The 18325-nt window shown below is 41.8% G+C and overlaps 1 protein-coding gene across 2 annotated transcripts in view; it reads right to left on the reverse strand.

Annotated features, from left to right (window-relative positions):
• Positions 1 to 18325, reverse strand: part of PDGFRB (platelet derived growth factor receptor beta) — a 111999-nt gene that overhangs the window by 17228 nt on the left and 76446 nt on the right. For both annotated transcript variants that reach the window (XM_029583286.1, XM_029583285.1), the window contains exons 10-17: positions 17186 to 17406; positions 13567 to 13661; positions 12900 to 13032; positions 8313 to 8417; positions 5632 to 5742; positions 4803 to 4956; positions 3361 to 3524; positions 337 to 455 (exon numbers count right to left, since the gene is read on the reverse strand). In XM_029583286.1, the coding sequence (XP_029439146.1) occupies positions 337 to 455; positions 3361 to 3524; positions 4803 to 4956; positions 5632 to 5742; positions 8313 to 8417; positions 12900 to 13032; positions 13567 to 13661; positions 17186 to 17406 (1102 nt within the window). The remainder of the gene's footprint in view (positions 1 to 336; positions 456 to 3360; positions 3525 to 4802; positions 4957 to 5631; positions 5743 to 8312; positions 8418 to 12899; positions 13033 to 13566; positions 13662 to 17185; positions 17407 to 18325) is intronic.

Below are 18325 nucleotides of genomic sequence, written 5' to 3' on the forward strand. Positions count from 1 at the left end.
ATCCCTTCATTAACACATTTACCATGTGATAAATGCTGTTTACCATGCAGTAAAACCTCAGTGTAGCTTAGTAAATGACCCCTATAATTTGCATAATGAAATCTTATCCTTGCATAGCAATATAAGAAAAATGGAGCATCTTTACTCAGCCTCTTAGAGGATAACATACACAGTATCTGAATTAATTAGGATGACAGAAATGGATAAAACTGCTCTCCAAAATACATTCATTAACTATTTCTTGAACCTCGAGTTAAATCTGGACAGAGGAGATTCATGATGAAGCAAAACCTATCAATTCAGGAGTGTGAGAAAGTTGAGGTTCTGAATACTCACATTTTTGGAAGCCAGGAACTCCATCCCATTAGCTACTTGGTAACTGAACCCAACAAGGTCCATATAGCTAAGGAGGGGCGATTCATTTATTAGGGTAGCATTATTTGTTCTCTCTGGAGCTAAATAAGAAACAAAGAGAAACAACATCAAATATATATATATATATATATATATATATATATATATATATGCATAATGAGCTTAAAAAGCGACACAAGCTGAATCTCATCTGTAGTGTTTGTGATGGTTTGCCTGAGCTGCAGAGTTTGCAGGTTTCTGTAAAGGAGAAAATATGCTCACCTCCATCTGGCATTTCCTACCAGAGACTGGGGGTAGTGGGGGGGAAGAGAATCCTGAATGGTTTTAGAGTTCTTTTAACGATCAGCTGGAACAATGGACCAAAGTTAAGCGTGGCCACTCGTCTCTGTGGCAGCACAATTGACTTCGGTCAGAACCGGAAATAATCACAGACCACGCCAAATCTGTGCGTCCAGCACAGGTCTGACGTATTGACAGGAAGATTTTCACAAACCGTTTCATAAGCGCGTTAGCGTGTACACGGTTTTCACAAATCTGTGCTAAGCGTTTGGGACTGAGCATTTCGCAGTTCATACTGAGAGATCCCTGAAATTACCGAATACTAGGGATGCACAGGCTCAAGATTTTCTTTTGAGTTCAATTTTCCATTTTGGTTTGTTTTTTTTTATAGGTTACCAAACCAAAAAAACAGGGATGTGCATTCATTTTACACGAATGTGAAGCCGGAATGAACCAAAAATGACCTTATTCATCCATTTTTTACACATTTGTGCAAAATGAATGCACAGCCCCACTGAATACTTCACCAAATATATTTTCCTAGACATGGCACTAAGGTGTTAAAGGTGTGCTGCCTGTTCCTGGCCTTGTTTGAGAAACTTTGAAACCTTCTCCTCTATTCTTCCCTCACAGAAGAATTTACAGTAGGAGTCAAATTCCCTTAGTGTGTGCGCAATAGAAGGATTGATTGTTTCCACTTTACGTTGCTCACTGTCTGGAAATGCATTTATTTTAAAAATGTCCACATTGCTTCCCTTACCCAAACTGGTCACTCCAAACCAACAAGCTACAGAAAAAGCAGGATTGTAATCTACATCACACCCAGCCCCTCATTGACTAGATACCAGAAACAACCCCGTCTTGCGGTTAGTATTGCTGTGTTTAAAAAAGGATTGGATAAGTTCTTGGGAGAAGTCCATTACCTGCTATTAATTAAGTTGACTTATATAATAACCACCGCTATTATTAGCAATGGTAACCTGGAATAGACTTAGTTTTTGGGTACTTGCCAGGTTCTTATGGCCTGGATTGGCCACTGTTGGTAACAGGATGCTAGGCTTGATGGACCCTTGGTCTGACCCAGTATGGCATGTTCTTATGTTGCATTTTTTTCTAAAATCTGAATTATTTAGTTCTTACTTGGTAAGGAGGGGCAGCTTGTTCCCTAGCATGGGAGCTAATGTAGAGAATGATTGACATTGCAGACCAGATCTTTTAAATGCCTTACAAGATGGAACTGATAGTACAGCGGCCTGGGATAAAGTACAAGGCTCTGGCACAGGTGTATCAATAAAGATTCTGCTTTAAATAGCAAACCCAGTTTCCCACATTATTCTAAAGATTAGTGTCAAGATTTTAAACTAGGCTCTACACTCTGTTGGACATCAAGGCATCCGCCATAACAATAGCAATGCTTAAGTCCCACAAGAGTCTGTTACAGGTGGGGGGAATTCATGTTCCTTCCAGGAACTCATGGCCTTACCAGGAGCTAGGCATTTCTTGCACTGCCAAAATTCAGGAAATCTCTCTTATGTATCTCAGTTCTCGTCTGCGAAAATGTACCCACACACACACTGCTTCACCCACTCTGTGCTGACCTTACTCAGAAACACACTCAACATGCTCACAACACTCTCTGGGGCATACCAGTAGGGGTTTTCAGGTTTCTGGTGCCTACCATGTGCTCCATGGATCACACATATTTCTGGCATCTACCATGTGGTCCAGGGGTTATGCACACATTTCAAAAACCTAGGTGATCACGACTAGTCCTGCTTCTGCTGAGTTTTATGCCGCTACTTATACTGTAGCCTATAAACTCCTTTCAACTAAAGACTGAATAAATGACCTGTACCAATTCAATGCAGCAATACAAGCAGGAGATTATAGTCTTGTCATATAATGTTTGACCTAAGACCTGAAGAGAATGTGAGCAGAAGACAGGATTGCACAGATCATAGAATTACTGAGGAGCCTGGACATAAAGAGAGGGGCAAGCAGTGTGATACCTTCTAGACCTCGAAGGATACAAAATTGGTTTATGTGCAGAAATTCAGGTTTTAAGTGGAGGACATGGGTTTACAGATAATAAGCGACTCCAAGAAATTTAAACTGGGTCATGGACTTGTTAGTTACACCAAAAAAACCCAAAACTTGCCTGGAGTTCTTACCATAGAACAACCTTCAATCTGACTGGAAAAAGTAGCAAAACGAGAGCTAATCAAATAAATAAATACAACTTCCATCTGGACAGAAAAGCTGAACACTGCAAAATGAACCAATCAGCAAAATAAGAATTACGATTCTGATAGAGAGAGTCTGACCTGAACCACATCATAGACGAGGAGGAGGAGACTGAACTCTCTAAGTAAATTCTACAGGCCAGCATTTCCGTCTACATTCTGGAAACGGTTGCGATTCAGGATGTCTCCACAAGAAGGACGTTTGGTTCCATGTCTCCGTGTCTCCACAAGAGGGACGTTTGGTTCCGTGTCGCCGGGTCTCCACAAGAGGGACGTTTGGTTCTGGTGCATATGCACGTGTATTTATTACAACTAAATTCAGACTGGTGATTTTCTGGGTAACTATGTGGGGGGATCTTACCTCTCAGGACAAAGATCTTATTAGGGTAACACAAGATGGGAGCCAATTAACCTGCCACTAAGTGTGGCTGGGTGTTTTGGCCAGAATTCAATGGAATCCTACCTGAAGGGGAGTAACTCTCCAGTTCATAGGGTGTTCCATAATTTGAAGCATCGATGTCAGCATACTTGACGTCTCCCTTCATATCTAACATGGGGACATAATCCACATCGTCCTTGGTCATGTCCATGTAACCCCCATCGCTCTCTACAGATAGTGAGATGTGACTGTAAGGAAGAGAATAAAATGTTTAACAAAAATGTAGCAAGTACACAGAACATGCCTGAAAAAAACCAGACAACCGGGAAACACAAAATAAATATCCAAAGGAATAGTGACCCCGGTCAATCAACAACTGATATCTTCACATACACACACACACACACACACATTTATTTAGAATTTTTCTATACCGACATTCTTGAACAAAATATCAAATCATATCGGTTTCCATTTAAACAGAACAGTCGCGGCTATGGCGTTACATAGAACATTGAGCAATGAACATGGAACAAGTCAACAATAACAAACAGTAAAATAATTCGTCAATGAATAACATAATATATAGAGCAACAACAACTGGGGCGGCTGTGGGCGTAACATCAATAATACGTTTAATGCATAATAGATAAGGTGTGGCGGGGGCCTAAGGCATAGGGTATATATATATATATATATATATATATATATATATATATATATATATATATAGGTGTGACTGCCCAGTGTTATTCTTTTGGAATAGTGACCCCCGTCACTACATATATATGTATGTAGAACTATTATCTGAATCAGCCACAATGTCAGATATTATAGGCTGAAAACACTTTAAGGTCCAGGTTAATACATCAATTAAAAAAAAAATAATTTTTTTGCATGTAAAAACAAATGAGCAGCGAATTGCTATAAAGAAACCATATGTGAGTCACCAACTATGTTGAACTTATCTTAAGGGTGTGTCCTCAACTCTAAATGACAACCCATTAACCTGGCAAGCCTATAAGATATGGTATTGTGGCTGGTTCAGATAAGGTCCTACACGTATATATGAAGATGTCATTGCTGACTGAATTTATAAAAGAGCGAAGGGGGATAATTATTCCTTTGGATAACATAAATGTAGATGATAAGATTATAAATGACAAAGAAGCTTAGCACTCTAGCTCTCCTGGAATCAAATTCATGTTGTATGACTGTTGTATTCCCAGGCTGCTTGAGCCTGCAGACTGAATTAACTAACTGCAGCCTGCAGGAGTGCATTCACCTGAAAAAAATGAAGGAATAGAGGCCGGGAAGCACAGGTCTTAGTGAAGCTGACAACTTTATCACCCATAAGAAAGGTCAGGGGGTAGGCTGCACACAACAGGAACATCGAGGTCACTGCTGGACTACTCCCTAGTTTCTTGAGATCATGATCTTCCTCTAGCAGCGGCTTTCCCAGACCTCGGCTGGGATTCCTTTAGACGATCTGAATACACAATGCAAGAGCTTAAAAGAGTCGTCACCTATGCACTCTCTCGTCGCCAGAGGTGTTGCCATACATTTCACGTTCTTTGCTCCCCTTCTCGCCGTAGTGTTGTAGGAAAGTGTGTTTATTCCTGTGCAAGTAGTCTACAAGATCCCCGTAACGACAGTACTCCGTTATAATGTAAATGGGACCTTTTTAAAAAGAAAATAAATAAATAAGCTTTAATTCTAGCAGATTTAAATACCAGCCTAACTGATCATTGCATTCTGGAGCCGACTGCTTATTGCCTCTGCCTCCCGTAGGGGACACTGACTGAGCTGAAACATGTAAGCAGGCATTTTTTCATATTGCCACCCACAGTCTTTGTGATTCACTGATGATATAAAATTCTTTCAGCAAGCAGTTGAGGGTCCATCTTTGTATGGAAGCGTTTGGTTCTGATTCATGTTCTAGATATTTTTATGAAATAATTGTGTTTCTGTTTTTTGCCCGTGCTGTCTATTGTGACAAATTTGTGTCCTGAACTGATATTTATATAATCATGAACGCCGCTTACAACGAGATATTGGTCATTTGCAGTTCATAAAAAAAAAATATATAAATACAAGTTTGGACATATTCATGCCCAACTCACGGAGAAACGACATTTGTACTTCTTTACTGTCGCATAAAACGCTAAAGACAAACCCACACTTTTACCCGCATCCCCGTCCTGCAGCATTGATCCCGCTGCGCCTGTGGCAGGAGGGCCCAAGCTTGTGTCCCGGCTAAGATACCGAATGTGCCAGAACAGGTCATAGGACAAAGCGGTGAGGCGGCGGACGATTTCACAGTCCCGGCAATGCTCAGCTGAGCGCCTACTCTACCTCCTTTGGTGCAGGCTGCCAGCAAGTTGACGATGTTCAGGTGAGGGCCCAAATGGCTCATGATTTTCAGCTCCGACATCAGGGCTTGTTTCTCACTGGTCCTGGCGGTAGCTACAAAAAAATGTCAGGGTAAAAGACGGTCATCCTTGCTACCAGAAAGTGGAGAGGGCTTGCTGTGGTCCTGAGAGGCTCTGATTAGTGCTGCCACAGGAGGGACTGGTAGAGTATTTTCCTACTTGGTAATAGCAAACATAAAATGCATCTTTGAAGGTTTCTGGCGCAAGCGATGCAGGCGAGGAGAAATATAGAGCTAAGTCTGAGCCCTGGAGGTCACAAGCATGAGGCTGTTATAAACTGTTTAAGTGCAGTTTAAGGGGTATAATATATCTATAATATCGTACCACACCTTAAAGCATGCTATTGACCACAGTTACCACTGTCTGTAATGGAGCTTACTTACTAACAAGCATGCAATTAAAAGACATGAGCATGCAATGCAGTTGTTAAATTTAAGTCCTTAAAGAGAACAGATTTCTGCCTGGGCTGTAATTATGTGTAGTGACATGAGGCAATAAGAATATGCTTACACCATTCAAATATTTTTCATTTCTCTAACATTTGTTGCACTTTCCTGGGCAGAGCAGGGACCTTCATTTTGCAGTTTTTATTTGTATTTGCATGGGAATTTTATTTTAAAAAACAATCAGTGGAAAAACGATTTTATAGAAAAGTCATTTTTTCCATGAATTTTTATTTTTTTGTAAAACATTGAAACTCCCAGGCAAAATAGAATGAAAACTGAAAGCAAAGGTCCCTATTTCTATGTGATGACACCTTGGAGTAATTTTCAAACTGTCCGCATTGGGATATTGGGCATATTTATTAGTTATTTATTTATTTAATGCTTTTACATACCATTAGTCTGAAATACATTCATAACTGTGCTTTGGGTCTAAATATCGTGTCAGGCTTCGTTTCAGGGCCTCCCCTGCGGGAATTTCGTTTTTCCCACGGTTCGGGGGTTTTTTTTCAGGGACCCCAATTTTCGGGTTAGTGCGAGCTAACTCCCGATAGTGCACACTAACTCTGCCACTAACTCCCGATCGTGCACACTAACTCTGCCATGTTAGTGCGCAGTATTGGGAGTTAGTGTGCACTAACCCAAAAATGAATTTTTTCCGAAATTTCATAAAAAATTAAATCGTTTTTCGGTTCTCCCGAACCATTCCGAATTAGGCAATTTCGGTGAAATTGCCTAATTCAGGAAAAACAATTGCATATCCCTAATATTTACCCCTGAGCTTTGCACCAATTTTCAAAGCAAATGCACACAATGTACTCGCTCCTGCTTTCTCTCTGCCTAGATTGCTTCTGGAACAGTGCACGTGAAGCTGGGCCCTCTACACACATACAAGTGAATTTCAAAAGGATTCATACATGTAAATGTAACTACTATTGTAGCAGTTTTCAAAGGCCATTTACATAAATAAAGTGCACTTACGTAGGTAAATCCTATGGACAATTCAGTGGCCTATATTGCAGCAATTTTCAAAAGCCCACTTACATGGGTAAAGTGCATTTATATGTGTAAAACCAATTTTTAAGTGGGTAAATGCTTTTGAAAATCAGGCCCATTCTTTTCTTCCTCTGTCTTAAACATGTAGCGGGGAATGCCTTCTCTCAGAGTTGCTAAAATGTACCGTGCAATGCTTTTAGCCGAATTGAGGATGGGCAATTTTCCAACAGACAATGAAATGTGAGCAAAATGCTCCATAAACTGGTTTGAAAATTGCCCTCCCCATGTCTCACTTGCAGGACAACTGTTATAGCAAAATAAAAAGAGGCTTAGGGGTGAATTTTTAAAGCACCTGTAGGCACCGGCTCCGTCAACCAGATTACAGTTGGCTAAATTAAGTACAATTTCAGCTACGTCTAGGTCTGTGGCCAAAACTGGGCTTAAATCCGACTGACCAAAATCTGTCCAGCCATTGCAGCACCTGAGTTTGGGGGCCTAGGTTAGGCTACAAGCCCTGAAAATCAGTGCTGTCTTTTTCTCCCTCCTAACCCTACCCCCCAGAATTTTTCATTAGGTGGCTAAATTTATCCACTCGGCACTCAGTACATTTTCAAAGAGGCTGATCCAGCCAGCAAACTCCTTAGAGTGTGGGTTAATTTGCTCTGAAAATCTACCCATTACTGTTCAGCCTGCCTGAGTAGGCCCCATGCAGCTGTCCAGGAATCTTGCCTTGCATATGACGCTCACTGCTGTGGAAAGCACCCGTGTTGTGTGGGCAGAGACGAGAACCTATCCTCTTCCTTCCCAAATGGGTCTGAAATCTATAGTCCAGCTAGACAGGCATCTTCACCTGGATGCAAGCCATCATAGTAAGCCCCTGAAAATAAATCCAAGGAAAGAACCTTGGATTTACGACTGGGTATGTCTGATGTGTATTTACAGTTCAAAGAAATAAGATGAGCAAAAACTGAAAAGACAGATGTTGCCATTTTTGTGGGCTTACAGTGAAGCAAGAACGAATGTACTTCATGATGCATTAGACATTTTATGCGGTGCGTCTGATTCATCTTCACTGGGAAGGGGTCCATTAGTCAGCTTGGTTCCGCTGACCATTAAATATTTGATGGGTGATTAAAAACAGGAGGCAAGAGTTTGAGAAACTTACATTTTAGCATTTTTACAGCTACTTTCATGGTTGACCGGGAATGGCTTAAACCATGGGCTGTGGCTTCCACAACTCTACCAAAGGCTCCAGAGCCAAGGGTTCGACCTGGAGTAATGAAAAAAGAAAAAATACATACCATTTAAACATACAGTTATGTGCAAAAGCTGAGACATTCCTAATCAAACTGTATGTTTCAATTAATCTGTAAGCAAACCAAAGTTAACACAACCTCTAAATGGTACAAAGTTAAATATGAAATCTTTATTTGCTGATTTCAATAGACTGAGGATAATAAAATAGTGAATGTGACATGCAAAAGTCTGGGCACCCTTCCAGTTGATTCATTACTACAGTTTTTAAAAATTGTTAATAACATCCAAAACGTTGATTGGCTTGTTAGGCCTTCAATTAGTCAGGTGAAGACAATTTCAGGGTTGAACAAATACTCTGACCCTTCTAAACTCTCAGGTTCTGATTGTTGCTCTGTCTCATTTAAGCAACAGCTGTCTGAGCATTTAAAAATGAAGATAGTTCAAAGCAGATGAAAACTATAAAAAAATTTCTAAATGCTTCCAGCTAGCAATTTCAACTGTCAGAAGCATTGTTAAGAAATGGAAGTTACATGGATAAATCTCTGACAGAACTGCTGAAAAACTGGTCAGATCTGCAAAGCAAAATCCACAGAGCTCTGCAAATAACCTGCTGAGAAGTTTATTGCCATTGGAGTAGATGTCAACAGGTCCACAGTACAATATATCGGTATATATATCGGTATATATTGTCCACAGTACAATATATACCGATAAACAGTTCAATTTTTGTTTCATCAGTCCAAAGCACTTTGTCCCAAAAAGTTTCAGATGATGACTTTTGTGATGAAATTGTAGAAAAGATTTTTTTCTGCCATGCAGTAAATAACTCTGTACTCCAGCAAGCACTTTTCCCTAGCCTCTAAACCTCCCAAGTATCTATTTAGCAGTGACAGTCCAAATCTTTCTCTGAACAGCTGATCATGAGTTGCCCCCTGCATGGGCTCATGTGCTCTGACACTGCCCCATACTGTGCCCCATACTGTGCAGTAGATGTGCACTGATGACACCTCCTATTCCATCTAGCAGCTGGTGGAAGTGTCTGTGCGGAGCCTCCCAAAGTGCAGAACCTGGGACGTTCATCCTGATTCATCCCCAGCCTCCAAGGATGGCCCCTCCTAGAGTAGCCTGAAGATATACCTAGAATCAAGGGAGTCCCCTATATGTTTTTGAACTGTTCATGTAACTTGTACATTTGCTTTATGGATATTACCAGATGAAAATGTGTTTTCTATCAGCCCTTAACTATTCAGCAAGCTATTCATCACTGAAGTCTATTTTTAAAATAGCAACTTCTTTGTATGGAAGAGCGGACTGGTTTTATTTCAAGACATTTGGGAGTGTCGCAATACTCCTAAGGTCCCTGAAGCAATGCTTCCACCCCTGCAGGAGGCACCCAAAGGTGTCCCAGGGGTTTCAGTATGGTCCAGCAGCTCCCTGATGTGCCCCCTTGTCCAGTGAGATATTGAAAGGGAGCGTTTACACGAATTTGTTGCAGGAATAGATCTGTGGAGATTATAGCCAAAACAGTTAGTGCATCCTTATTTACAGACTCACAGAACGTGTTTACTGGCTTGTCTCAATCTTTTTATGATGAACCTAATGGAGGGCAATATTTTAATGGTTTATCCAGTTAAGTTAAGGACTTGACCAGGCAAACCACAGGGTTTAAATTTCCTGCCACTCTGAATGGCCTCCAATTTATCAGCTCACTATTCTGACAGGTAACGCTAAGCTGGATTAAGTTGGAGGTGTTCTGGGGGTAGTTCGGGGGCAGAGTTAAATTAGCCAGGTGACGTATCTGGCTAACATATCAGGCTAACTCTGATCGCGCTGGAGAGCAATCCTACCCTTAGCTGGCTAAGTTTATCCAGTTAATTAGGACTGATGTCAGATACTGAGGAAAGAAGCATGCAATGGGGTAAAGTTTCAAAATGTTTGCACGTGTAACATTGGCAGTTATGCGTGTAAGTAGCACATACACATGCAAGCAGTATAATGCAAGAGCCCGGAGTTTAAGGGTGCTAGCAATGTTGTGTGTGAAAGGAAATACAAGGAGTGGTTTAGGGGCGCTCTAGGGAGGGATTCGGAAGTTCACGCATACATGCATTTGTCCGTACACTTGCTAATTAAGTTTCCAGAAGTGAGATTGGATTTGTCTTTTGTCTGCTGTTTCTGGAGAGGAGGTCTGGGTTACATGGGGGAGTGGAGAGAGTGAATTGCTGGAGAGTCCTGATGAACTGCTGATTGCACGTACACACACGAGTAATTTCATGTTAACTATACCGCTTGAGCTGTTTTTGCTTTCATGACTGTATTAATACAGATTTTTGTGTTAATGTAAGCCACATTACGTTAGAATGCACTGATCAGCATTGCGTTTGAGTACATTTTAATAATTCTCACAAATATCTTTGTTAACAGAATAAAATATTCCATGTTAATGCTATTAAGGAGTGTAAAAGTGGCATTCGTTGTGTATTAATGGCATTTAATGTGAGTTAATGGCGCTTAACACGAGTTACCGCATTAGCGCTGCCTAGTGAATAGACCTCTTCATAACTCTTAATTTATTTATTTTATTTAAAATATTTCCAGGGCTTAATTTGTGTGTGTATGAGGGGGGGGGGGGGTGGGGGGGTGTGGAACCCAGCTCTGGCACTTCTTTTCAGCCTTAAGAGGCAGAGCAGCAGGGGTGTTCTGCTCCATCCCCTCCCCTCCGGGTTGCCTGCGGGGGAAGAGGACGAGAGAGGGTGAGCCTGTGGCAGGCAGTTCCACCTAATCCAGGCTCTTCTCACTTGTTTTTCCCCCTCCCCTTCTCTTTTACAGGGAACAGGAGGGGAAAGGGGGTGATACTGAAGCAAAGGCTGCAGAGCAAAACACAGACACCAAAAGGGGTTGAATTGTCACCAGTTTGAAACTTATGAACAACAGTGACGGTCGTCAAGTCTTCGACCCTGGCCTTGATAAGCACTGCAGCTCACAAGTGTCAAACTGGTGCTAATTCAACCCCTTGTTGTGTCTCTTACCCGGGGCTGAATTTCTAGCAATAATGGCATCCTGCCACCTTTTCTCCAGGGCTCAAGCACACAGAGTAGAGCTGGCCATGTAAACCAGTTCTGGCTCTGCCACGGAGGCGGAGCCGAGCCGGTGGTATAAATCAGGTCCAGCTCCCTGCAGAAATGGAGCAGAGCCAATGGTGACGGGATCATTTCTGGTCCCCCAGGTCCCAGAGGAAGCGGAGCAGAGAGCGGCCACGTGGCCTTGATTTTTGTGCAGTTTCCTAGCACAAGTCAAAGGCCATGAGAGAAGATGAGAGAGGGCGAAGAGACACGAGGTGAATGCCTGTCAGTCCCCCTGCTACTAGGTATGTTTGCATACGTGTGTGTGTGTGTGTGTGTGTAGGAGAAAATTTACACCTGGCCCCTCCCCTTCCTCCAGGTCACGCCCGGCCCTGGCAATTCTCCCTCCCAATCCATCTACCCTCCGTCCGTTCCACAATACCACTTCCCTTAGCTCTACAAATTAAGCCCTGAATATTTCTAGGCTTGAAGCCCCTTTATTCCTTGGGGAGGATTGTCTGCCTCAGGTTGAGGGGCCTGACTCTTTAGGAAGGTGTCTGCCTCAAGGAGGAGTGAGTCTCAGCATGAAACAGAAGGAGGCATGAGGCTATTCCCCATTACAGATAGAGGGCCAAGTAGTCAGGAACTCATGTTCCTGCATTGCCTGCTATAGTAATGCATGCTACTGCCACTCTATGGCAATATGGGATTTAGTAAATCCCATATTGACCTAGGGATACTAATACAACATGTTTTAGTAAATAGGCTCCAAATATTGTTAAATATTCCTAAAGTAAGCAGAGACAGTGTGGAAGGAGCTGCTTGGTTCTTCCACACTGTGGTTTGGAGAGTGAAGATTTTCATAAGAGAAAATCTGAAATAATGTGATCCGGGCCGGATTTAAGAACGCAGTGCCTATAGGCAGAATACCACAGCAGCACACCTTTGAAGCGATGCCGGCACATAGCCCTAAAGCAACCAGAGCAGGCTCCTATATGTCCTAGATATTTGGCACCTTTAAAATCTGGAATCCTAGGCAATTGCTTATGTTGCTTATTCCTAAATCCAGGCCTGACTATGATCCCTGGAAATCATGAAACATTGATACGGACCTTTAATTGAACAGATTTTCAGGGATCCTATTATTGCAATCTGATAAACTCCACCCCAGATCATATAATTGGCGAGGATTTGATCATAATCCTAGATCATTAATTTTCATTATCTCTGATTTCCATGTGTCCTAATGTTATGGTAATTCAGTAAAACTCAAATATTTGAGGTGATATTTAGAATTTCCTTTTTTTTTTTTTTTTTTTTTACAAATATTAACTTCCAAAAAAAACCATGTAACTATAGCTGGTCTTGCTCCCTTGCTATCTAAGCTTAGTTGACTTTTTTTGAAAATCTGACTCTCTCTGTCAACCTCTTTTTACCTAGAAGAAGTTTTTCCCGAGGAAGCTCCCAGCTGGAATCATAGGGGAGCTGCATGGGGTCCACATAAATATACTCGTGTCCATCGGAACTCACTGATTCGATCACTTTCCATCGAATTTCATAACGAGGCTTCTGCAGAGTAGAAAGAAATTGATCTTCTAAGCTAAACTCTACATCATATATTCTAGAATGCCAAGCATGTTTATCCAGCATTTTAAGCACCCAATAATCTATCTAAAATATCATAGTCTCCAGAAAACCAAGAAAATCCCAAGCAAAACTACTGAAAAATCTGCAGCACAGCTCTGAAAGCCCTTGAAAGGTATTCTGCATACTGGAACATTCAAATGTTTTGGATAATCTGTAGCTCAAACTACATCTACAGCTTATATTGTTATGTTCAGTTATTGCATGCCCTTTTTAATTATATTACAGAATATAGTGAATGGTTCTTGTGTTATTGGATTTACAAAATCACATGACTATGACTAGACTAGCATTTAAATGTTTGAAAGGCACCATTTTTCTACTTGGACAAGACTGCGATGGTGGCATGATTTGGTGATAGAGATACAGAAAGTAGATTTTGCCACTCATGTTGTTAGTTTGGAGCTATCCTTCATTACCACGTAAAACCATTATAAGAAACACTTTCCAAAACTGTACCTTTTGCCACAGGATGATGAGGATCACCAGAAAAATCACAGCGAGGACCATCAAGGCGAGGATAACAGAGATAATGATGACCTTGAAGGCTAAGGCTAAAGGAAAGAACACAGATATACATTTTAGATCCTTATAGTAGGGAGGTCCATATTCAAAATAATTTAGCGGGATAACTCAGAAGTTATCCGGCTACATGAAAATTTGGGCACCTTTCCAGCTAAATTTTAGCCAGCTAGAATTTAATTTAGCTTGAAAAGTCAGGGACGTTCTGGGGGCATAACTGGGAGGAGTTAGCTATGGGTCAGATTCATTAAGGCTTTTCTCCCATTTTGTGTTTATGGGAAAATCCCTTAGTGAAACAGGTACTAAATGAGCTAGCTAACTCTAATATTCAGAGTTAGCTGGATAACTTAGCCAGCTATGTCTGGTCAGGCCAAAGAACTGTCCTACAGCTAAGATAGCCAGCAATATTCAATAGTGCGGCTGCACTATTAAATATGCCTCCAAAGTTATCCAGATACGTTTATCCGGCTAACTTTGCTATTCAGAATGAATATGGTCCTCTGTAGTGAATGCAGCTGCAAAGGTATTTTGTACATTGTATTAAAATAAATCTAATTTCCCTCTTTGCATTGGTTTCCAATCAAATATCGCACCCAATATAAAACTGCCTGTATTTTACATAACATCATTTATGGTGAACAAACCGAATAGCTAAACATGGCCATCGACTTACACATTCCTCAAAGACACCTTAGGTCAGCAAATAAGGGCCTTTTAACAATTCCATCATTAAAGTCAGCACACCTTAGCCAGGTGAGAGACTGAGCAGTTTCAGTAGCCGGCCCTAAATTCTGGAATGCATTACCAGCCCAAATAAGACTACAAGCAGACACTAAGAAATTTAAGACCGCGCTTAAGACATGGCTCTTCGGCTGTGCATATGCAGACACTAACTAAAATGACTTTTATTTTTACTATTTTAGATTAAGAATCTTTGAACTTTACTGCTTATCTTTCTTAATGTTTGAAATTTATATTGTAGTTATTTTTTTCTTATGCTTTTATGATTTTAGTGTTGTACTACTTCTTAATTATTTATTATCTTATAACTATATATTTGTAGGTATTTTGATTTTTTTAATGAGTTATAGTATTTTCCTCACTTTTATTGTATTGTAAACCACGGTGAAGGTCTTACTGATACTACGGTATATAAAAAACTAATAAACTAGAAACTAGGAATATGGCAGTGCATTGACTTTATGGGGCCAATTTTGAAATACTGTGTGGGATTTGCAGGCCTTCAAGCACATTTTCAAAGGAAAACTCCCTGCAGCATTTCCCTTTAAAAATACAGAGGCAGGATGCAGACTTTGCATGAAAGTCTCTCGCATCTCTGCCCCCAGGTCTGTCCTTTTCTGGCACAGTGAAAGTACTCATGCTGTGAAGCAGAGGGGAAAGGACAATTTTCAGCTTCCTCCCCCCTCCATTTTGTCCAGTAAGTACTTAGGTACCCCAGTAAAAATTATTTGAAAATTGTCCTCCCTAAGGTACAATGGTAATGACTTATTTTCTATAACTACAGCAAACTACAGGCTTAATAATAGAAGGGGAAAAGTACGTATCAGGACACAAGGGGTTCAGTTTTCAAAGGTCCAAGGAGCGTATAAGATAACCGGTAAATTTTAAACAGTTATCTTTAGGGGAATTTCCAATCGAACCTAACTGGCTAGATTTAGCACCACTATTTCTGTGGCTGAGGTTGCTCTCCTAAACTTAAATGAGTGCTGAAAATCAGTGCTAACGAAATCATAAATCTGCCCCCAGGAGATGCCCCCTTTTTGCCTGCCTAAATTTGGCTGTCTTGTCAATCTAGGCAGTAAAACTTAGCTGGTCAGCAGTGGAAAATTTGGAAAAGCAGAGGTTTCACCATCTAACAAGTTAACCAAGTTAGATGATTAAATCTTTTGAAAAACTGACTCCTCAAATTATTGAATATAAGCCAAGCATAAGCATAAAGTATAGCTATGAAACACTGGGGCTGGCTCAGCTGCTGCTGAGAGACATAAACACAGCGAAACAATTGGCAGGATGCCACGAAGAACTGTATAGGTGGAATGGGAGGAATCAGGTTACACTACAGTCTCCTCATCCTGCCTAAACTCCTTCATAGAAAGACCTCTAAAACAGGGCCAGCGTTAGACACGCAGAGGCCCAGAGCAGAAGCAGAGAAGTGAGACCAGGGTCGGGCGCCCTGAGGCTCTGTATCAGTGACATCGCTCAGCTCTGCCAAGGGGACTTCTTCTGGCGCTAGGGCCCCAGGCATTTGCCCTGGCTCCCAAAGAAAGATGATTGCCTTCTGCAGCAATCTGCGGACAGTCCTAAAAATCATCCGCCTCCATCAGTATGAATGGGCACGGCTGGGCTTACCTGGGACACTGGCTTAAAGTAAATTTCCTGCTGCTGCTTGAGGAAGGTCTTAGTAGTCCCAAAGGCTTGCAACTTTGATGATTTAGGGGGGGTAACCCTGTAACATCGCTCCTAAGTTAGCCGGCACATGCGCGTCTAAGTTACACAGATTTTCAAAGCAGACTTATTTTCCCAGTAGCACAAGGCTACTGGGAAAATGATCACGCCAAATCTCCTTGCACGCACCTAAACCTGTTATCTCATGGGTGGGAAATTATTTGGAAAAAATTGAGGAGGAGGAGGAGGACGACGACGACGCACATTTGAATTAAACCCTCCCCAACTCAGTCCCCAGGAACACAGTCCAGGTAAACATACAAGCGAACAGGACATATGCACGTACGTCTGCCCGCATATCAGGTGGGAACTTTTAAAAAAGTCCTTTCTACAGGTAAAACTCTGGGGAAATGCTTTAGAAAATTACCCCTGGGGGAGGGGGCAATATTCAAACGTGCCCGCACTGTCGCAAAGTCTGCAGCTTCTTTTACCCGTGGACTCTGTAGCTGTTTGCAAGGGGAAAGGACCTGCATACTTTTCTTTTTGAAAACTGCATATGAAAAAGCACCCAGAGAGACTCGCCCCTGCTTTCTCTGAAAAACAATGTGCCCGATTTTTTGAAAATGCAAAACCTCGCATGTTATTGCCTCCCTTGGCCTAAGCCCGCCTCAGAGCCCGGTTGCTTGTCCTGTGGGTACAAGTATGACCGTTGTTGGTCCCCATTCGTACTTGTACGCAGGGAAAGGGTGGCAATTTTCAGCCGACCTAGTTACACGAGTAAATAGTTATTTACCGGGTAAATGGCTTTTGAAACTGCCTTCTTATTGGCCTCGTTAAGGTACCATCTCAACTACTTTCTCGGTTTCCTTTTTAACGAAGTAAAGCTCTGTGATCCCGTCCCTTGCCTGAAATGATACAGACTGCTGTAAAATATGCCCTGATGATATTTCTAGGAAATTTCTTACGCTGGGTTTCCATCTCAGCAGTGGCAGCACCCAACAAACAGCTTATCGGTGGTAAACGGTCTCCCATGAGAGAAGGAAGAAAGGGAATGTGGTTGGGATCCAGGGAAGAAAGAGTAAAAGGGCTTTGGGGCACTAAAATTGCGCTGCAACGTGCTCTTGAAAATTGTGGATCCGGCAACACTCACAGTGTGGCACCAAGGTGACCTCCTGATTGTCCGTGCCCAAGACGTTGCGGGTGGCGCATCGCACTGCCAGCGTTTCCTCCATGCTCTGGAGGGACAGCACGCTCTTTACCCGGTAGATCCCTTTATCCTTCAGTTGCGTGGAAGTAGAGTTGGTCTGCAAGTCCATTCCTTGGGAACCGTTTTCCACAGACTTCCAGAGGTCCCATCCATGATTATTGCACCTTCAGATTTGAAAACCGATACATAACAGGAAGAGAAAAGAAATGTAAATAGCGGCAAGGAGACAGAAATGAATGGCAGAGCAACATTCTGGCCCCTCTTGCCGGCACCTCATCTTCCTCTGTAAGCTATCCTACATGCTCACTTTGCACACCATTCTTCTAGTTTTCCTTTTTTTTTTTGGAGGCAGGCCCAATGTAATAAGATGTGCACTGAAGTTCAGCATACACTTTCTTTATTTAGGTTCTAAAAAAAGAATTAACTCCTGATGTAGTAGCCTAATCGTATCCTAATGCACTGAAAGGGGGATTTTCAAAAGTGCTGCGCATGAAAAAAATAGCACTTGTGCGTTTAAAATGGCATAGCCATGAGTGTATGTTATTTTAGAAATCTCAACGTACACGCATAAATCAGGGACCGGGAGTAAATTTGCACGTGCAAAACAGGGGCGGGGAGGAGCCAACATTTATGTGGGGAAGTTGCTATTTTATATGCAGTTTTCCCAGGTAAATTTTGGCCCCTTACTTGCGTTTAGTTACTTCTGCTCAATAGCTGGAGTAAGTGGTCGTTAACATCTTAAAAGTGAAAAAATGACGGAGTGAGGGGGTCGGGGCTGAAATGGGGGACTTCAGGCTGGGGAGCCAGGAGGGTCTTCATGAAGTGCAGATGGACTGGTAAACCTGTTAGAAAATCCCTCGACTTACAAAGGGTAAATGCATACACAAAAATATATTTAGTGTGCATAAAATGTGATTCTTGTATATAAACCATGTTTTCTGCACATCAAACATGTTACGTGCACAAGTCATGTTTACAGTGCAGACATCCTGAGTATAGGACCCCTGAATCATGAACTCCAGGTTCAGTCCCATAGAGTAGCACTAGGCCCAGAAACTTTACTCCACCTCTGACCAAGAAATG

Source organism: Rhinatrema bivittatum, chromosome 18, assembly GCF_901001135.1.
Source record: "Rhinatrema bivittatum chromosome 18, aRhiBiv1.1, whole genome shotgun sequence".
Taxonomy (NCBI): Eukaryota; Metazoa; Chordata; class Amphibia; order Gymnophiona; family Rhinatrematidae; genus Rhinatrema; species Rhinatrema bivittatum.